At 44.4% G+C, this 18,053-nt stretch overlaps 1 protein-coding gene across 5 annotated transcripts in view; it reads right to left on the minus strand.

The window, feature by feature from the left end:
• The window catches only part of ADGRB3 (adhesion G protein-coupled receptor B3), a 458,204-nt gene extending 441,502 nt beyond the window's left edge, over positions 1 to 16,702 (minus strand). For 2 of the 5 annotated variants that reach the window (XM_079970373.1, XM_079970371.1), the window contains exons 1-2: positions 15,452 to 16,697; positions 12,002 to 12,770 (exon numbers count right to left, since the gene is read on the minus strand). In XM_079970373.1, coding sequence (XP_079826499.1) covers positions 12,002 to 12,755 — 754 coding nt within the window. In that variant the 5' untranslated portion in view covers positions 12,756 to 12,770; positions 15,452 to 16,697. Of the gene's footprint in view, positions 1 to 12,001; positions 12,771 to 15,451 lie in introns of all 5 variants that reach the window. The other 3 variants (XM_079970372.1, XM_079970374.1, XM_079970375.1) reach the window with 3 other exon arrangements.
• Between the last annotated feature and the right edge of the window lie 1,351 nt (positions 16,703 to 18,053).

Here is an 18,053-nt window from a genome sequence, read left to right on the forward strand (position 1 = left end):
GGAGGTCAAAAGAATTCAGCCGGTGCCTGGAGAGATAGGCACATACCTCTGACCGGCCCTGAATTCTGACATTGGTAGCAGTTGACGGTTGCTACGATCCATGGGAGTCTGCATCAAGGAGACTGTATTCATCCCTCTCCATGGAAGCCTGAGATGGATGCTGATTCTCTGCAGCTAGAAGCTGACCAGAAGAAGCTGAAAGCCAAGCTACGGAGCCCAGGTATGAGATTTTCGGGCTTAGAAGTGTGAATGCAGATTGATTAATTCTCTGCTTCATGGGAGCAACGTTTGGGAAAAACAGCTCCGAGAGAGAAGAGTCTGCATTCCACACATTCCTGTGGTTTTTCCTGTCCAGGGAAAGGAATGTGGTTGCTTAGCAACGCAGATAAGGGCTGGAAGTCAGGCTATGCCCAGAGAGGCACAAACAAGTCGTGTTTTGACTAGGCCCTTACAAAGGAACTGTGAAGGGGACTTTTCAAGCGGCCAGTGTTATTGCTGCCAGGTGCACAGAGTGTAAACAAGCCAGCTATTGGATTTTAGAGGCTTGTGTTTGAGAGTCAATGCAAGGACTCAAAATGGATGCCAAGAAGGGAAGCCTGCCTTCTCCACCCCTCTTGACCAGTGACAATTATGCATCTTGGTCTATTAAGATGAAGGCCTTGCTGCAGAATCAGAGACTGTTTGAGGTGATTGAGAACCCCATCCCTGCAGCACCAACGCGTCCTTGGGAGTCACAGGATTTGAAGGCCAGAACGGCAATAATTCTGTGCGTGTCAGACTCTCAGCTTGTTCATATACAAGATTTAGAGCACGCGAAAGATGTTTGGGACACGCTGAGAAGGACACATCAGAGAGATGCAGGTTCTTCAGCGTTGCTGTATTTTGAAAAGCTGACTAACCTGAGGCTTGCGCCTGATGGAGATGTTCAAGCGCACCTGACGGAAATGAAATTTCTGCGTCAGCAGATGGTGGAACGCAATTTCCGTCTGCAGGAGGAAGTGTTTTGCTTCATGGTGATCAACAGCCTGAATCGGACTTACAAAACGGTTGCCAGTCAGCTGGGGTCTCTCCCAGCGCAAGATCTAACGTCGGACAGGGTCTTTGCCGTGGTCCTGAACGAACATGACAGACTTGCCGCCCTGGAAGTCAAGGACAGGGGGAGGGAAGAACGGAGTTCAGACACCCCCACTGCTGTAGCTACTGGAGGAGACGCCGTAGCTTTGAACGTTGTCCGATGCCACAATTGTGGACAGACTGGGCATCTTCAGCGGTACTGCAGGAAGCCACGTCAGAACAAAGGAGCCAAGGGGAGCTCCACGAAGTCTGAGGCGTCAGGCAGAAGTCATGCCAAGTCACAGGCGAAGCCTGCAAAGGCTTTGATGTCCCTAAAAGCCACACCACAAGTGGGGAATTCCTTCGTTTTAGACACGGGAGCGACGGTTCACATGACCCATCGCAGGGATTTGTTTTCGTCATTTAAGAAGCAAAGCTTCGTTGTACAACAAGCCAACGGTCACGAGCTGGAAGCCACCGGAATTGGGACTGTGTATCTTAAAAGTCTGAACTTGACTATAAACGATGTTTATTTGGTTCCAGAGTTGAAGTACAATCTGCTCAGCGTTTCGCAGATTGCCAAGAAGGGACTAAAACTGTCCTATGATGATCAACACTGCGAGATCTACAAAGATGGAGAGTTGTATCTTTCTGCCAAAGAGAAAGATGGACTGTATTTGTTGACTTTTGATCAAAGTGATTACATGGAATGTAATTCTTGTGATTCTAACATGATTTCTTTTGCAGGTGTAGCTGAAAAGAACGCCAAGCAGGTCACCTCGAGGGTCGACAGGGCATTTCAGCGGGTGTATGCTGATGTGATTGGTCCTTTAGCACCATCTAGAGGCAATGCAAAGTATTACCTAATATGTGTTGATTCTTTCACAGGTTTTGTCTGGATTTATCTTTTGGAGAGACCGAAAGAAGCCTTAGAAAGGTTTAAAGAGTTTTGTGACAAGGTTAAAAATATGCATGATGCTGACATAGATTGTCTTTGCACAGATGAGAAGCCAATTTTTCTCTTACAGGATTTCCAGAGGTTCCTGAAGAAGAAAGGGATAAGACACAAAATTGCAGCTTCCGAAGAAGCTTGGAACAGATGTGTCTGTGTTAGAGTGAACAAAGAATTGCAAAAGGGAATGCATGCGCAATTGCTTAGTTCACATCTGCCACATGAGTACTGGGCTGAGTCGCTAATGTCATATACTTATACGTGGTTGAGAAAGGTTTCAAAAGACTTGGGATGTTCTCCTTTTGAGAAACTGTTCCACAGAAAACCTTCTGTTGCCCATTTCAAGGTTTTTGGGTCTCATGTGAGAACAGAAGCTCCAGGTGGAGTAAAGAATGCCAGAAGCATTTTTGTGGGTTATGAAAAGGGTCTCTACAGAGTAATTTTGTCTGAATCTGGTAAGGTGATTCTCACAAAATTTCTAGAGAGTGCTCCTGAACAGGAGAGAGTGATTGTTCACACTTTTCCCACAGGAGATGATGATGATTCTGATGATGATGAGTTTGATCTTATTGAGTTCAGTAGTACTGAAGATGACAGCGATAGCTCAGACAGCTCAGTTGTCACAGTCATTGAGAAGAAATCTCACGTAATGACTAGACCCTCAGAAGAGGAGGATGAACCACTGATTAAGCTTAATACTGGTTCTCCAGAGAGTTCAGAGGCTGAACCAGAAAGCAAGGGAGAGCAGCACCTCTTACGTAGGTCTGAGAGAGCAACGAAGGGTGTACCACCCAAGAGGTATTCAAAGGAGTTTGCCAACCAAGCTATTGCATGTGTTGCTGTTGTAAACGACCAAGGTCAAATTGAAGCTGTGTCTGAGTCAGAGACAAAGGCACAACAGAGAGTTGCTAACCAAGGTAATGCAGAAGCACTCATTCCTTGGAAGTCACACAACCAGAGAGGTACATTGGTAAAACCAGTGGCGGGTAGTTCCAAGGGTGGAACTGAAACAACAGGGGAGTGTTATAAGTATAACAACTGTTTGTTTTCTTCTCTGGATGACGCTTTGCTCGCAGCACGCATTGATACTTTAGGGGGAGTATGTTATTCTAAAGCAGCAATGCAGCAGCAAGCAAAGGCTATAGCAGCCAAGTCTGCTGCTTGTGGCTGGAAAGCCAAACAGGATGTGTGTGACTGTTGCCATGGAAACAAAGGGGCAGTCCATTCTGTATTGAGCACCGGATGTTAGCTCAGTGTGTGTCATATGACCTGTACAGGATGTACATAGGTGGAGTTTGGAGTTTCTCTCTGTTTGTTGAACAGAGCAGACATGTTTTCTCTGTACTGAAGTGAAAGACAGGAATAAAGACAATGTAGATTCATTTCTGTCTGAGTCTGATTCCCCTCCCTGGGGATATGCAGGGAGCAGGGAGAAGAGAAGCAGTTGGTGTGTTTTTCTCACAGCCTGAGAAAAATCGCCGGAACGGACCTCGAGTGTTTTTACTGCCGGGAGTCGCCGGAGGGAGGTCAAAAGAATTCAGCCGGTGCCTGGAGAGATAGGCACATACCTCTGACCGGCCCTGAATTCTGACAGTAGGCAGTTGCAAATATTCCAGTGCTTTAGAAGGAGCTTTTCACTCCTTACATATCCTGAAAAAGAGACACACTGACTAGGATCTACGGTTGGCAAAGATTACTCAAGTTAGGATGAAACAGAGGGGCAGGGAAAATGTCACTGAAACAGCATGGGAAGGGCAGTGGCTGCAAAGCTGCAAAATGACTGATAGATTAAGGAGTTATCCAGAGTGGACTGTGAGCCTGGCTAGAATTGCTACTTTTAAGTGGTAAAGAGAATTGGAATATCTTTGGCTCAGCCCTTGTTGTAACCTGCACAGTGAAAAACTATCATATTAAAATCAAACTTGCAAAACAGAGAATTGCTCCTCATAGCAACTGTGAAAACAACTAATGGTATTTCAGTGAATACCAGTGGGATAGCCATGTTAGGCTGTGTGCAAATGTATGTAATTTCAGTAGTGATGCTGCTGTGGAACACAGTCAGACACAACCTCTACTGGATAGCTCAGTTGGGTAGAGCATGGTGCTGAAAACACCAAGGCTACAGGTTCAATCCCCATAAGGGACAACTACATATTCCTGATTGGAGAGGGTTGGACTAGATGATCCTCAGGGTCCCTTCCAACTCTATGATTCTACAACATTCTCTTCTGAACTGAGCCAACTGGGAACCCTGTTCTGCTAGCATGCAACAGAAGCTGGCTCTACATAATACTGATTGACTTGCTTCTGTGATGTCACAGATTACTTACAGTGGTACCTTGGTTTACAAACTTAATCCATTCCGGAAATCCATTCTTAAACCAAAGCGTTCTTAAACCAAGGCGTGCTTTCCCATAGCAGCAGGGGACTCAATTTACAAAAGGAACACACTCAACAGGAAGCAAAACATGTTTTGCTTCCAAGGCAAAGTTCACAAACCAAAGCACCTACTTCTGGGTTTGCAGCGTTCTTAATCCAAGTTGTTCATAAACTAAGCTTTTCTTAAACTAAGGTACCACTGTATTTCTTTTCTGCTTTAAAAACAGTGGGTGGAATCTAATTGGTGTCACTCTGTTGAGGGAGGGAGGAAACTTCCTGTGATTCCTCTTCCTCTCTGCAGACCTCTCCCATTTACTTCACAGGCTTGGAAACCCTATAGAGCAGCTGGGAGATTTCATGGGAGCTGCAGGAAAGAAGGAAGTGCCTAATATTGCCCCTCACCTTCTAATTATATGTCTTCTGGCAGCAGAACACCACCAATGGAATCTTTCTTTCTTTCCTTCCACTAAATTAACTTTGAAATTGATAAGGATATAAATGACATTTTAAACAATACAAGAGATATCCCATCTGAAGCTTTGGAGGAAGGGGGTGATGAATGCTAAACAAGCATTTGATTCAGAGTCAAGTGCATCTGTTGCTTATGTAAATGCAGCAGGAACAACACTCAACACATGGAGAAAAAAACACATCCAGTCCAGCTTCAAAGTACAACCATATGCAGTGATGAAAACAGAGCCCTAACACACTTTGAAGGAGGCATGGGGAAATTGTTGTTCTTGGACTGCAGCTCCCATAATCCCCGAACATTGACTTTACTAGCTGGGGCTGATGGGAGTTGGAGTCCAACAGAGCTTTTCCTGCAAAAAGCTTGGGGAACAGAGAGCTTCTAAGTGCAGGCTGGTGCCTGGAAAGAGCAGAGCAATGGGTAAGTGTGGATAAGCCCTCAGAGAATGAGCTAGTCTTTCATTTCCCACTTCTGCATGTGCTGTTTCATATGCAAGATTCCCCTACTGCCAACTCCTTCCCCATGACTGCCCTTCTCTTACTTACGGAGAGCTGTGCTCAGAGTAGGCCTGTTAACATATGCACAAAACACAGACTGAATGATGCCTTAACAAGTTTATTGTGGCATAAGCTTTTGTGAGCTAAAGTCCACTTCTCTAGATTCACTTGGATGCTCTGTAAAAGTGAAGTACTGAAGGGGATTAGAGGATTTCGTTGAATAAACGAAAGACATGGCATAGAGCTAGACCTTATTCATGACCCAAGAGAATTTGCTTTTGGAGGGTTGGTTTGCGCACACCCTGAACGTGACGTTTATCTTACAATATCTACAGTTTTGTTCTGACCCTGATGCTAACTATGAAAAAAAAGACTCAGTGAATGTGCCTCAGTTACTGTGTGTCAACTATTAAAGTTAATGTACTGGCATACCTAAGAACATTGACTCAGGGTAATACAATGCAGCTCCAATCTAGCAAAACTATGATGGTGTTCAGCCAGTAGCATGAGCCAAAACAGGGCAGATCCAGGTAGCAGCATTCAAAACTTTGTTCCCTCAAGCCCTCTCCTGAAAAGTACCACAAGCTATGAGATCCCTGGGGATGGAATATTAATTTTCCTCCCATTGGAGTCAGTGGGAGAGGAGGGGAGGAATGTATAAAGGAAGAAGAAAGTGACCCCCCCCCAACTTTCTGCCATAGTCATAGCTCTGTGCCATGGCTTGTAGTGCTAACTCCACCATACGATCTCCCATCATAATTTGCATTAAAGCACAAATAAATTAACATTCCCCCCCCCAATATAGAGTTACAACATGGAGTTACTCTTCAGTGAAGAGTATCCATCTGTTTATATAGAATTAACTATGTTTGTTTCAGTCATGCTTTTTAACCCAATCCTTAAGAGGGAAACTATCTCACAATTAATGCCAGACAGTTGAATCTGCATGCATGCCCAAGGGCTTCAAAGTATCAAACCCTCAGGGTTATTAGTTATGTCCTGGAATACACAACGTTACAAAATTGCAAGAGGAATGGCAGAACTTTTGGCATCAACTTGCTTAGCTCTATTGTGCAGTGCAATATATTTTGGAAACCAATTTGAGGTTTGTTTGCTTTTACAATCCATATAAGTATATAAATTTTGTGAAGTAAATAAAAAAGTTGAAACTGCTATTAATTTATTGTTTTTACTGATGCTTTAGTGATGTTGTCATGTGTGGTTTTTATATTTGTTATTATTGTTTCTGTTTTATTGTACTTTACTATATTTTTATTGCATTTGTTGACCTGAGAACATTTGTTGCAAAAGCAGGAAACAAATTCAACAAATAATGAACAGATAAACTATAATGGCATTATCAACCAAATAATAACAAGATAAATACAGAACATAAATTACAATAGTGCATTATTCAGCATAATACTCTTAAATATTGCCATTGACAGGCCTTCCAGTTGGAATGTAGTCATGAAAGCTGAAAATAAAAAAAAATGGTAACTATCCTTTAAACTAGTTTTTCATAGTAGCAAACAGATCTCTTCGTTTGAACAAGTATCCATTTGCTGTATACCCTAAGTCAATTGAAATGTGTTCGAAGCAGCTACCATTTCAAATGCAGAGCTCCTTTTATGTTGGTGATATTAAACAACTTTAACAGAATAAAGCTAGAATTGGATTTGTTTACATAATGATGCTGTAGTCAGCATCAAATTTTAAAATAGAAGCTAATATAAAATTAGTCCTATAGGGTGCCTAAGAGTCGCTGCCCAGCAGTCGCCACACTGCAAAACTTTCCTGGCCTTTGCAAAACCTACCATATTTTTCTGTGTATAAGATGATATTTTTTTCCTTAGAAATAATAGGCAAAAATTCCGGGTTGTCTTATACATGGATAGTAGAGGTGGGACGGGCGACTGGTGGCAGCAGGCAGCAGGAGATTGGCAGCAGCGATTGGGCGTGTGATTGGTTACTATGGCAAGGCCTGCTGACGATTGGCTGCGGCTACGGCAATTGGACTTTGATTTATGGCAGTGGCGAGGCATGCGTGCAATCGGCTGTGGTTGTGTCAAGTATACAGGTGGGCTTGGGTGGCGAATGTGCAGACAATTAGTGGCAACGGTGCTGCATGCAATTTTCACTGGCGGGCAGGCTGTAGAGCGATTGGCGGTGGTGACCCCCCCAAGAAAGCTCAATAACTCTGGGCAATTTCCCCCAAAATTTAGTTGTGGTCCCCCAAAATAGGGGGGAAATATGGTATATACCATTTACAAATCCAGGAAAGAACATAGTATGGCTTCAAGCACCAGACCTGAAGTATATTGGGTCTATTCAGCTTCTATTTCAACCAGCCATGAATAACCATTTCTACTATCTTCAATAGAAATAACTAGTATATTGCATCGGTAAGGCATGTCTGTTCAACAATGGGGTCTCAAATTTCAGCAGCACCCTGTGTAACACCAAAATTTGGCACCCCTATGCCTCTTGTTTCCCATCTATCGCATAGTTGCAGTGTCCTGAGGTTCCACGCCCTGTGTAACCAAACTGGTCTCGCTCCCCTAAATCCATCTCTGTGTTCAACGTGCTGAATTGCAATCTGGATTCTTATCACAAGCACATAATAGAAACAAACCTGAAACCTGTTATTACACAGAAAGATTTGCAGCTTTCAAACTAATTTGGGGGGACGGACCATATACTAGAGAGTCAGAGTTTTACTAATATATGGTATTTACATGCTGCATGAATTTGTTAAACATATTGTTGATTTACTAATCTGAAATGTAAAGTGGATTTTTTTTAAAAAAGAGATTAATTATGGCCTCAGTTAGCATATCAACTGAGCCAAACCATAGTTTAGAGTGTTTGGGCTCCTGGAGAGTACAGTAGATGTTCACCACTGCCCCTCCCTAGTCATTTTGCTGCTGAGCTGCACCAAACTGTGCTTTGGCTTAGCATGTTGTCTGAACCCAGATTCAAGGTTTATCTCCCTTCGGACAAATCACAAGCTGCAACCATGGTTTCGCCTTTGTACAACACACTAGGCCAAACCCCAGTTTAGTGTAGTACAGCAGGAAAACAACCATGGAGGACAAAAATGACCACAACCTCTGATCTGGGAGCTCACACATTTGCTTGTTCATGCTAAGCCTTGTTTGGATTAACATTACATGCAAATGAGAGCTATGTTGGTTTATTTCTGCTTTTATTGCTGTTTCTTACCTGCTTTAAATCTTGTTGAAGAAACAGATGTGACATAATTTTGGAAAATAAACTAAACTAACTACACACACACACACACACACACACGTAGACTTAACCCTAAGGCAATGATTTTACTTCTTTGAAATGTTTATTTTCTATTGTAGAGTTCTCAAATTCCTTTGAACTCTTAAAAACAGAGTACGGAGCTAGACACCTTTTTCACAAGAAGTTGAATTTGATAGTTGATAAAATACTGTCAGCTTTAATGTATTAAAGTTTCACTGATAAACTTGAAAAACACAGAAGTATGAAAATGTATTTTGCATCAAGATCTAACACCATATAAAAGAAAACCTATCCCCTACAGTGAAAGAGATAGAAATAATATTTTATGTTCTAGAAAAGAACATGAAATCTTTATTTTTATGTTAATATTATATGTTTGCTAATGTCATGAGAATATTATTGACAAATAGGAGTCAGTGCAAATAAAATATAAGTGAAATTTGAAGTGAAATACATTCTCTGCATGGTCCATGACTTTCATGTTTTAAAACACGCTAATAAAATTCAGTTTTCACTTACTGTCCCTGTCTATTCTGCTTGGTACATTACCACAAGCACTGAGTCACAATTTCTGCCTACATTTTTTTAAAAAAATAGGTAGAAACATGTATTTGGCAAATATAATTATCACCCACACATGTCTTCATTTCCTAAGTATCCCGTGGCTTAACTGGAATGGATGTTGAGAGAAGCACGTACAACAAGAGGAATGGCATCTCTTTTGCAATTAAAATTTAATTGCTCCCCAAATACAGCAGCTGAGAAACGACACTATAAATGCTCTTGCTGCATGGCCTCTGCATTCAGTGAATAACTGCTCCATCCAAAGCTCTGTGGGAATCATAAGCCCCAATTTGCCAAAGTGTGCTAGCTGTCAGACTAGCCTAGAACATTCAGGTCTGACTTCCTCTGGTATATGAGCATCTAGGTTGCCAGATGCTCCACTTTGAAGGACGCTCCCATTTGGCTTGCTCCTAAATATGACAGCTTGATAGATTATCATGGGTGCACATACTGTGTCCCATAGGATAGGTGTCAGAAACATCACGTTTAACTCTGTGGAATTCTTAGCAATAAAACACAAGGAGGTGAGAAAGCAATAATCTATACTTAGCAGCCTCTTCTACACTATGGAATTCCAAACAGTACTGCACCCCAGTGTTTGTGCCTTTTTCTGGGGAAACCACTAAGACCAGCATTTGTGGGAACTTCTATTGTGTGCCAGCAAAGGATCTGGGCACTGCATTAGTCATATTCTCCCATCAATCCCAGGACTATCTTGATGTATCCATCACAAACACAACCAGCAAGCTCTGTAAATCCATCCACCTACCCTCCTTCAATTGTGTTAACAGCAAACTGCCCCACAGCTGCTGCTCTTCTACAAAGCTGGCCATTGGGGACTTGGGCGGGTGGAGGGAAGAAATGCTTGCCCCACCCCCCACCCCTTTGCCATCAGGAATGGGTTAAAGCCCACAACAGCTCCCAATAACAATTACAGCCTTCAAATGCTAATGGGTTCCCATGTCTCTCAGACACTTTCTTCGGTTTAATTGTCTTAATAGCTTCAAGCATCACTATTTTTTTGGGGGGGGGATTTCTTCTTCTAAGGGACATTAATTAGTTTTAAATGATGTTAAATACCATCCCTGCCGTTACAAGGGCTTCTATGGGATCTTTACAAGGAACAAGCAGTTGAGTAATTTAAAATCACTTTGTCGTCTTTATCCCCAGCTGCAGACTGAATATGGAGAAACACTGACCTGAAGGAAATCAACGGCAAGCCTTGCTCCCTTACTACTTTACCCTGCCACCCCTTTCCCCGATCTCCTCCCTGCAACCTTCATCCTCCTTTAGCTTAAAGGGAGTTGAGCTGCTCTCCCCCTGCCCCCATCCCTTAGGAGTATCCTTGGCAGCTCAGCAGTTTGAGCAGCTTCAGCTTTTCTTCTCCCACACCACTCAGCCTTGGCTGCCCTTAAAGAAAATCCTCACAGAACAACGTGTCAATTTTGCATTCCTCCACAAAGGCAACTTCTATTAGGGAGACTGGGAGCTTGGCTCTGCCTCCCCATAGACAGAGAGCTTTGTGACCATGTAGGAACCAGGGAGAGAGAAAACATTTCCTGCATTAAAATGCAACCTTCTCCAGCACAGGGACTACGTTAGGGAATGTCAGCCTATCTAACTAGATCATTTTGAATTTTAATCACACACATCAAGTGTTTTCTGTATTTATAGCTTAGTTCAATGACGTTTCTACATTTGGTTGCCTCCATTCACATCATTCTCTGTAGCTTTCCGACCCTGATGCTTGTTTCCTTAAGATTTTACTACATCCACATTCTCTCCCTTTTTTTGCACCTGTCCATGATCAGCCACGGTACAAAGGCATGCAGAAAGAAGTTATTGACAGCACAATCCTATACTCAAAAGTTAAGTCCCATTGAGTTCAATGGGGCTTACTCCTGTGTAAGTGTGTATACAATTGTAGCCTGAATGAATTTCTAAGTGGCTCTTAGAAATGTATTGATAATAGTTTCAAGATCTGTCATAGGTCAGCCAGCTATTTCTTTAAATGTTTGCTTCTTCTTAACATAGCTTGCTGCTTAGTTATTTAATTAAAATGCAATCTCCAAATCATTCATATTTCTTTTTGAGACTATGGCTTCTTCTGGAACGTCTCTTGATAAGAGGTTTTTTGTTTTGTTTTTCTTTTTCTTTAAGTAGCAGTTGGCCTCCTTGTGGACTTCTCTATATACCAGGAAGAGAACATGATGGGTGTCTCCAGTTTGTGTGCTTCCTAAAGTATGATCTTACAAATCATTATTGAAGCTCCATAATGGATGCTCCCTTATTTCAGAATACCTTGAAACAGATCTCACAAGGTGCCTTATGATTATCCCCCACCCTTGGCCTCTGGGATTCTGGCCAACCTGGATCTTTGGAACTTTGTTCAGGTTACCCATATGCCTTTGGAAATATCTTCCTTGCAAAGCCAAAGCAACAGGATCACAGGTGAATAAGCATATGGTAGCTGGGTGGTTGCAGTGAGAAGAAAGATAATAACTTGGCTTCCCAACCTGTCACAATTATTCTTAGCAGGTCTGAAAACAAAACCAGAAGTCCTCAATAAAATGTGAGCACTCTTTAATGGAAATAATAATAAAAAACCCTGCACTTTTCTATCAGATTAAATAAGAAAAATTAAATCCTCCCTCTTGGAAGGAATCCAGAGGATGACTGTCTGTGGACCTTCAGATATCCTTTCATGCAGGCAGTTGGTGTGGAGTGCAACTCTGACAGACATATATATATATCAGTTGAATCAAAAACAAGAAAGGGCTGTAGGACAGCTGAGCCTTCTTGAAGAGCACCTACCTTCCTTCGGTGGTCGCTTGGCTTCCCTGGTGAGATTGCAGACCTGGGTGGTTTGCAGCTCCTGTGTGAGGCAGCCTTCCGTCTGCTCATTAAGGGGCAGCACTACATTATTGAGCAACACCAGGGAGTGGTCATCTCCCCCCCATTCTCCCAAGTGCTGAGGGCAGGTGCATTTTGTATACATGATCCCACAGGACTCTGTTCTCCCATTCTCAGATTTCAAGCAGCTCTCCAGCCAAGTGCATAATACGTGACAACCAAACTGGCTTGGGCTCACCTTATTCAACACCAAAAATTCAAAGAAAGACTTTTGATCATCTTCCTTTTTGTATAATCCTATGAAATCGAAGGGGTAGACCCGGCGAATCTGAATGAAATTCTTATCGTACTGCAGAAATACAAAAGCATTCTTGGAATCACAGAGTTGCATTATAGAATGGTTATTCTTTAAGAGATCCTTAATTTTCTCATGGGAAAAATGATCGAACTGATAAGCCAACAGTGAAAAGTTAGAGCAGCTGAAGTCCTTTTTGGAAAATTTCAGGTAAATACTATATTTGGTTGGATCTGGGTTTTCCAGCGTCCAAGTGCAGTTTGTAAAGTTTTTGGGAAACATTTCGCTTACAGAATACGATCCATAAATGACCCCCTTCACCAGCGTTGAACACCAGAAGTCTTGGGCAGCATTAAATCCAAACATAACCAGTAGATAGGTGGAAAATATATAAATCAGCAAATTACGAACAGCCTTCATCCTATGTCATTTGGCCTGTAGGAAAGGAGAGGAAAGAAAAATGCAGGTCGGATGCTTCATGCAATGAAAATTAAACTCCTTCCAAAATTTCAGCCAGCTGTTTTCAATATTTCAGTTAGAATGTGCGTATATTTTTCCTCTAAAGGAGGACTTCTTCGCCTTCTTTTTTATTTTTCTTTTAAAAAGAGAATTATAATACAAGGAAATTTTGGGTGCTGTGTGAACAGTGCCACCATGTGGCCAGTTTAGCTGTCAAATTCTCCATATCCAAATTTTCAAAAATAACATTTGCTACATTATTAATTGGAATGCCTCCTCCTGCTTAAAACATATACAGTTTGGCAGCACATGACTCTCAACCCCAAATTAGGGTTCAATGGTCTTTGTCTGATAGCTCACAAGAGGAACAGTAATTGACTTTTAAGCTAAGGAGCCTTTCTATATAACATTTTCATATACTGCCAGAGGAGGGGGATTGGGAGCAGCTGTTGTTACACAATGTATTTTCTATTATGTTTTAGAAATAATTGTGGTGAAGTAGAGTCATGATTTTTAAAATGCACAAATTATTATTTGTTACAGATGGGGTACTATCTCCCATATGGCTGCATGCTATTGCGGTAGCATCCTGGTTATATTAAGATTTCATTTAAAAAGGAAACTCGGGAGGACATATCAAGATTGAGAAACACTGAAATATTGGAAGTGTTATCTTCAGAGGGAATATAGCAGGTTAGACAGCAATAACTTTTTGCTAGCTATCAGCAGAACTAAAATTTAGAATTCTGAATGCTACAATTTCTGTGTGATATACCCTCTTAGTATACACAAAGTCGATCTATAATATTTCACCCAAGATGGAGCTAGGCAGCATTTCTGTGCTAGAACTTCCCTCTGAAGCAGACCTGGATTATATGTCCTGGTTGTTCCTTGCCCTCTGTTGCTAACAGTTGTGTTTTCAAAATGTGTTGGTTAATGAAATCTACTGTCACCATTTCTCCTTACCAGCACCCTTTCCAAATATAGTAGTTATATTAGTCCTCTACCTGCAATCTTTACTTGCTCTTCTCTAATACAGGTGTAACTAAAGGAAGTGAGTCTTGGGTATATTTACCCACCTACGGAATAAATGCCATATAGCCCATTTTCAGCATTAATATTTATGAAGTTGTCTAGCCCTTAACAATTCTAGTTCTCTTCGTAAGTGGTAGCTGATAAAAGTGACATTGAGATAATGTTTTTAGTTGGCAACACTAACCTCTTCCATTGTTTGTCTGGAGGCAAACATAAAGAGTTACTGAGTTTTTGATACAGTCTCCCCTCTCTCTAGCTTTTTCATCTCTCCGAATGACCAGGCATCTCCCACCCCCAATTGCGTAATGCTGAACAAATCGGAGGATTCAGTTCCCTCAAAGAGATTTTGTGCTTCCTAGATTATAAATTGCAGGCTCTGAACACTGAGAAGAGAAAAACAGCAGTGACCCTCTTTAAATGTGTAGTTTTAAAGGGAGAGAGGTTTCGGGAGGGGTAGAGGTATAGTTGTGGAAATTCCCTCTCCCCCCCCCCCACCATTACACAAACCATTAGATTTTTTTCTCTTTGCTGAACATCAGAAGCAAATGGCTTCTTTGCAAAACACACACACAACCACAACCACAGACTTGATAGGCCATTTCAAGGCTGCGAAGTGAACTTGCTATGGGTAAACACTGCAAATAATCATCTACTCTTTACAAATGTTGCTGGAGCACTTTACAGGCATTGCAGTTGTGCGCAGCATTGTTCAGGAGGGTCTAGGCATTGAAAGACAATTTAGCAGTAGAGCACTAAATTAGGAATTCCATCAGTGTGAGAAGAGCTGCCTCAAAATCTGAAGGGAATGTATTTGGTTTAAGATAATAAATGTCTGAGGAGAGTATGGGTGGGGGGGGGGCGCGGGGAAACAGCCAGGTAAGATTTTTAAAATACTATGGTCTGCAGCGCTAGGCTGCTTCCTATAAAGAAAAGACAGCATTTTGGCTTTCGCCCTCCTTCCTTTATTTCTGAACAGGAAAAAGGCGATCCTCTGTCAACTACACAGGGCTCTCTTTTGGGTAGACTGGAGAGGAGAGGATTTTGGGTGACGATGCAGCAAATGCCAACGACGAGAAGTTCATCTTCTAAGCAGGAGGCTCCGATGGGGGTTTTTTTGGAGGTGAAGGGTGATATCTACTTTAGGGGAGGGGGGAAACAAAACTGTCCCCAAAAGATCTAAGACTGCTCGTCGAAATCTTTCCCACCGAAAAGCATCCTCGTCTTTTCCCACCCTCCTCGGTGACACTGTAGTTTAATCGAACCTAGACGGCGCCATCACTCCACGGATCTGCTCCGCCACGGAAGACCCACACACAGACTTCCCTTAAACTTCCTATTAACCTCAGGATCCCCCGCTTCCCTCTCCTTGCGAGAAAATCACCCCGATCGTGCGCTAGACCTCCCTGGGTCGAGCGGGAGGGCAGCCAATGCCTTGCCCAGTCGCCGAGGAGACTTCGCCAACTTTTTTCCAGGGGCGAGGAGGCAGCACTTGCGCGGAGGGGTCCCGCCAGGTGGTGCGTCGCGTCTCTCTCCCACCCCCACCCACCCACCCACCTCCCACGGCTCCGGTCTCTCCTTCAGCCCCGAGCTCCCTCTCCTCCCCTCTCCCGCCCCAGCCTTACCTTCCACTCCGAAAGCAGGCAGGCTATTTCTCTAAGAAGACCCCACCGCCACAGGCACACGTCCCAAAAGCAGGCATGGAGAGGTTCCCCTTCGGGCGGAAGCGCCGTTGCCCATTTTCCTCAGCGCGCATTCAACAAACCAAAAGCCGAAGGAGAAGAAGAAGAAGAAGAAGAAGAGGGCTGCTGAGGGGGAGGGAGAGAAGGGGAAGGGAAGGGAGGGAGGAAAAAAAAAACCAAACCCGCAGCAGAGAGAGGGGGAGGGAGGCTCAGCACGGCCAGAGGATGGCTTCCCTCAGATCCACCAAATCCAACCACATATAAAAAGAAGGGGGAGGGCAGCCCAAGCCCCCGACCAGAGACTGCAGGGAAGAAGGGCGGGGGGCGGGTTGCAATGGACTTGGCTGGAAAGCAGAGGTTTTCTCGTGTTGTTTCACTTGGGAATAAAGTGTCTCAACCCAACAGCGGAGACAGACCCGGCGAAGGAGATGAGCCCAGAAAGCAAACTCAAAGAGATCCGGCTGCCCTATTGCAGATTTGTTGGCGGGCTTTGGCTCTTGGCGGTTGTTGTCAGGCGCCTTGGTCTCGTTCTTCTTTCGCCGCCTTCCTCTTCTTCTTCTTCCTCCTCCTCCTCCTCCTCTCCCTCCCTCCGGCTCTCAAGTACCTGAGGGAAGGACAGCGGCTGAGGTGGAGAGGTGGATGGGGATGGCTGTACAATCTCTCCCTCGCAAGCTATAGCCTCGGCCGAGGATGTCGAAGAGCTTCTTCGAGCGCGGAGGGGAGAGGAAGGAGTCCGCGAGAGAGCGAAGGGAAGGCGGCGAAGCTCGGCGGGAGCGCGGGAAGAGCGAGCCACGGTGAGTGTGGGTCTGTGTGTGTGTGTGTGTGTGGCGTGCGCGCGCCCCCCTCTCTGTGTGAAGGAAAGAGAATGGAGATGTGTGTGAGCTCCAGTGTGCGCGTGTGCGCTTTCCCCCCTCTCCTCTCTCTGTGTGTGAGGAAATGAGCGCGCGCGCGCTACTCCCTCGCGCTGTCTCCCGTGGCGAGTGCGCCCCGCGCTCGGCTGTCCGCGCGCGTTTGTGGCTCCACCACCTCGCTCCTTTCCCTCGCTCCCTCCCACCCTTCCTTTCCCTCCGCCGACCGACAGCTCAGGCTCTGGGAGCGCAAGCACCGCGCGCTCCGCTCGACGTCCTCTCCGCGCCTTTCTCCGCCGTGTGCGCGTGCGCGAGGCAGGCTTCCCTCTCGGCTCCGGCAAGTGGGCCCGGCGCGGCGGTGTGATTTCGCACGTCACAGCTACTCAACCCCAAGCACGTCTCTCCCCCCCTCCCCTCCCCACAACAAGCCGGTCTTTTTCTGCGTCTGGGAGGTTTTTCCAGCTTCAGTTCCCACACGGCTGTGGCTGGCTGCGAGCGAAACTCGGAGGCTGGGGAAGAGAAGGGGGCGCGCGCGGGAGAGAAGAGCGAGAGCGCAGCCTTTGATTTCTCTCTCTCTCTCTCCGTCCTCTCACCCCCCCCCCCCCCCCGCATCCACCACCCGCCGCCTCCCTCCTTTCGCTCTTTGCTGCTAAAGCGTAAAGCCCTCTGTCGCAGCCCCAAGAGCTGTCAGTTCGCCACCGCGATGCAGATTTAAATGATCTGGCGCTCCAAGGGAAAACATCGCAGCTCTCAAAGTGCCGCCTTCCACTGTTGGGAACAATAGCAATTTCTTCCGCGAGGCTGCAATTAACACCTTGTTTGTTCTTTGCCCAAAATCTAGGGGGCTCTTGCTTAGGATTGTGGCAGCATTTTCATGGCTGGAGAGAGAGAGAGAGAGACTCAATCAGTCTGCAAATAGCAAGTGATAGTGACTCCGGAAGGCTGAGATTTCTTCTTCTTTCCCCACTCTCTCTTTTTTACCTAAGTTATCGTCTGTGGGAAGGGCGGGTGGATTTGAAGAGAGGGAATTGTTCCACTGATTTCTTGCCTGTCTTGTTCGCGGCGACAGGAATTCGCCTGCTTTAATTTCTTTGTCACGATAGGGGGACGCCTGATGGCGTAAATATGTGATCAGTTGTTGTTGTTCTTGTTGCTGTTGTATTTTTTAACATCTTTTATTTTTCGCGCTGGGACATGTTTAAGACTGATGGCAGAAAACTGAATGGCCATGGAAAGTAAGATTAGCCCGTCCGGAATAATTTCTGGAAAAAGGAACGCAACTGAATGACAATAGGCATGAATAGTTTTTAAAAAATATATATAAAAAACCACACCAATGCATCAGAACTGCACTGCAGAAGAAAGGAAAGGCAGGTCAGCTGGTGTAACTGAGCCCTGGGGGTTGTCAGTAGGGCTCAAGGAACCCAGAGGAACGCCACAAATATGTGCATGCTGTGGGGGTGTCTGTGGAACTGAGGAAAGAAGGAAAACTGCAATGAGTGGAGTTGCAAGGCACAAATATGAAGGACTGGTCTAATAGGGAGGAATGTGCATCAAGATGCAGTGTTGGTCTCCAGAGTCCAATGGCAGTCCAAGCCTGAATTATAGCCTCTGAAATGGAAACAATTTGAAAAGCAAAATGACAGCAGAATCACAGTGTCCAGAAAAAGGGTGGCTTGTGGGATGATATTGTCTAG

Source organism: Podarcis cretensis (genome assembly GCF_951804945.1).
Source record: "Podarcis cretensis genome assembly, chromosome: 3".
Lineage (NCBI taxonomy): Eukaryota > Metazoa > Chordata > Lepidosauria > Squamata > Lacertidae > Podarcis > Podarcis cretensis.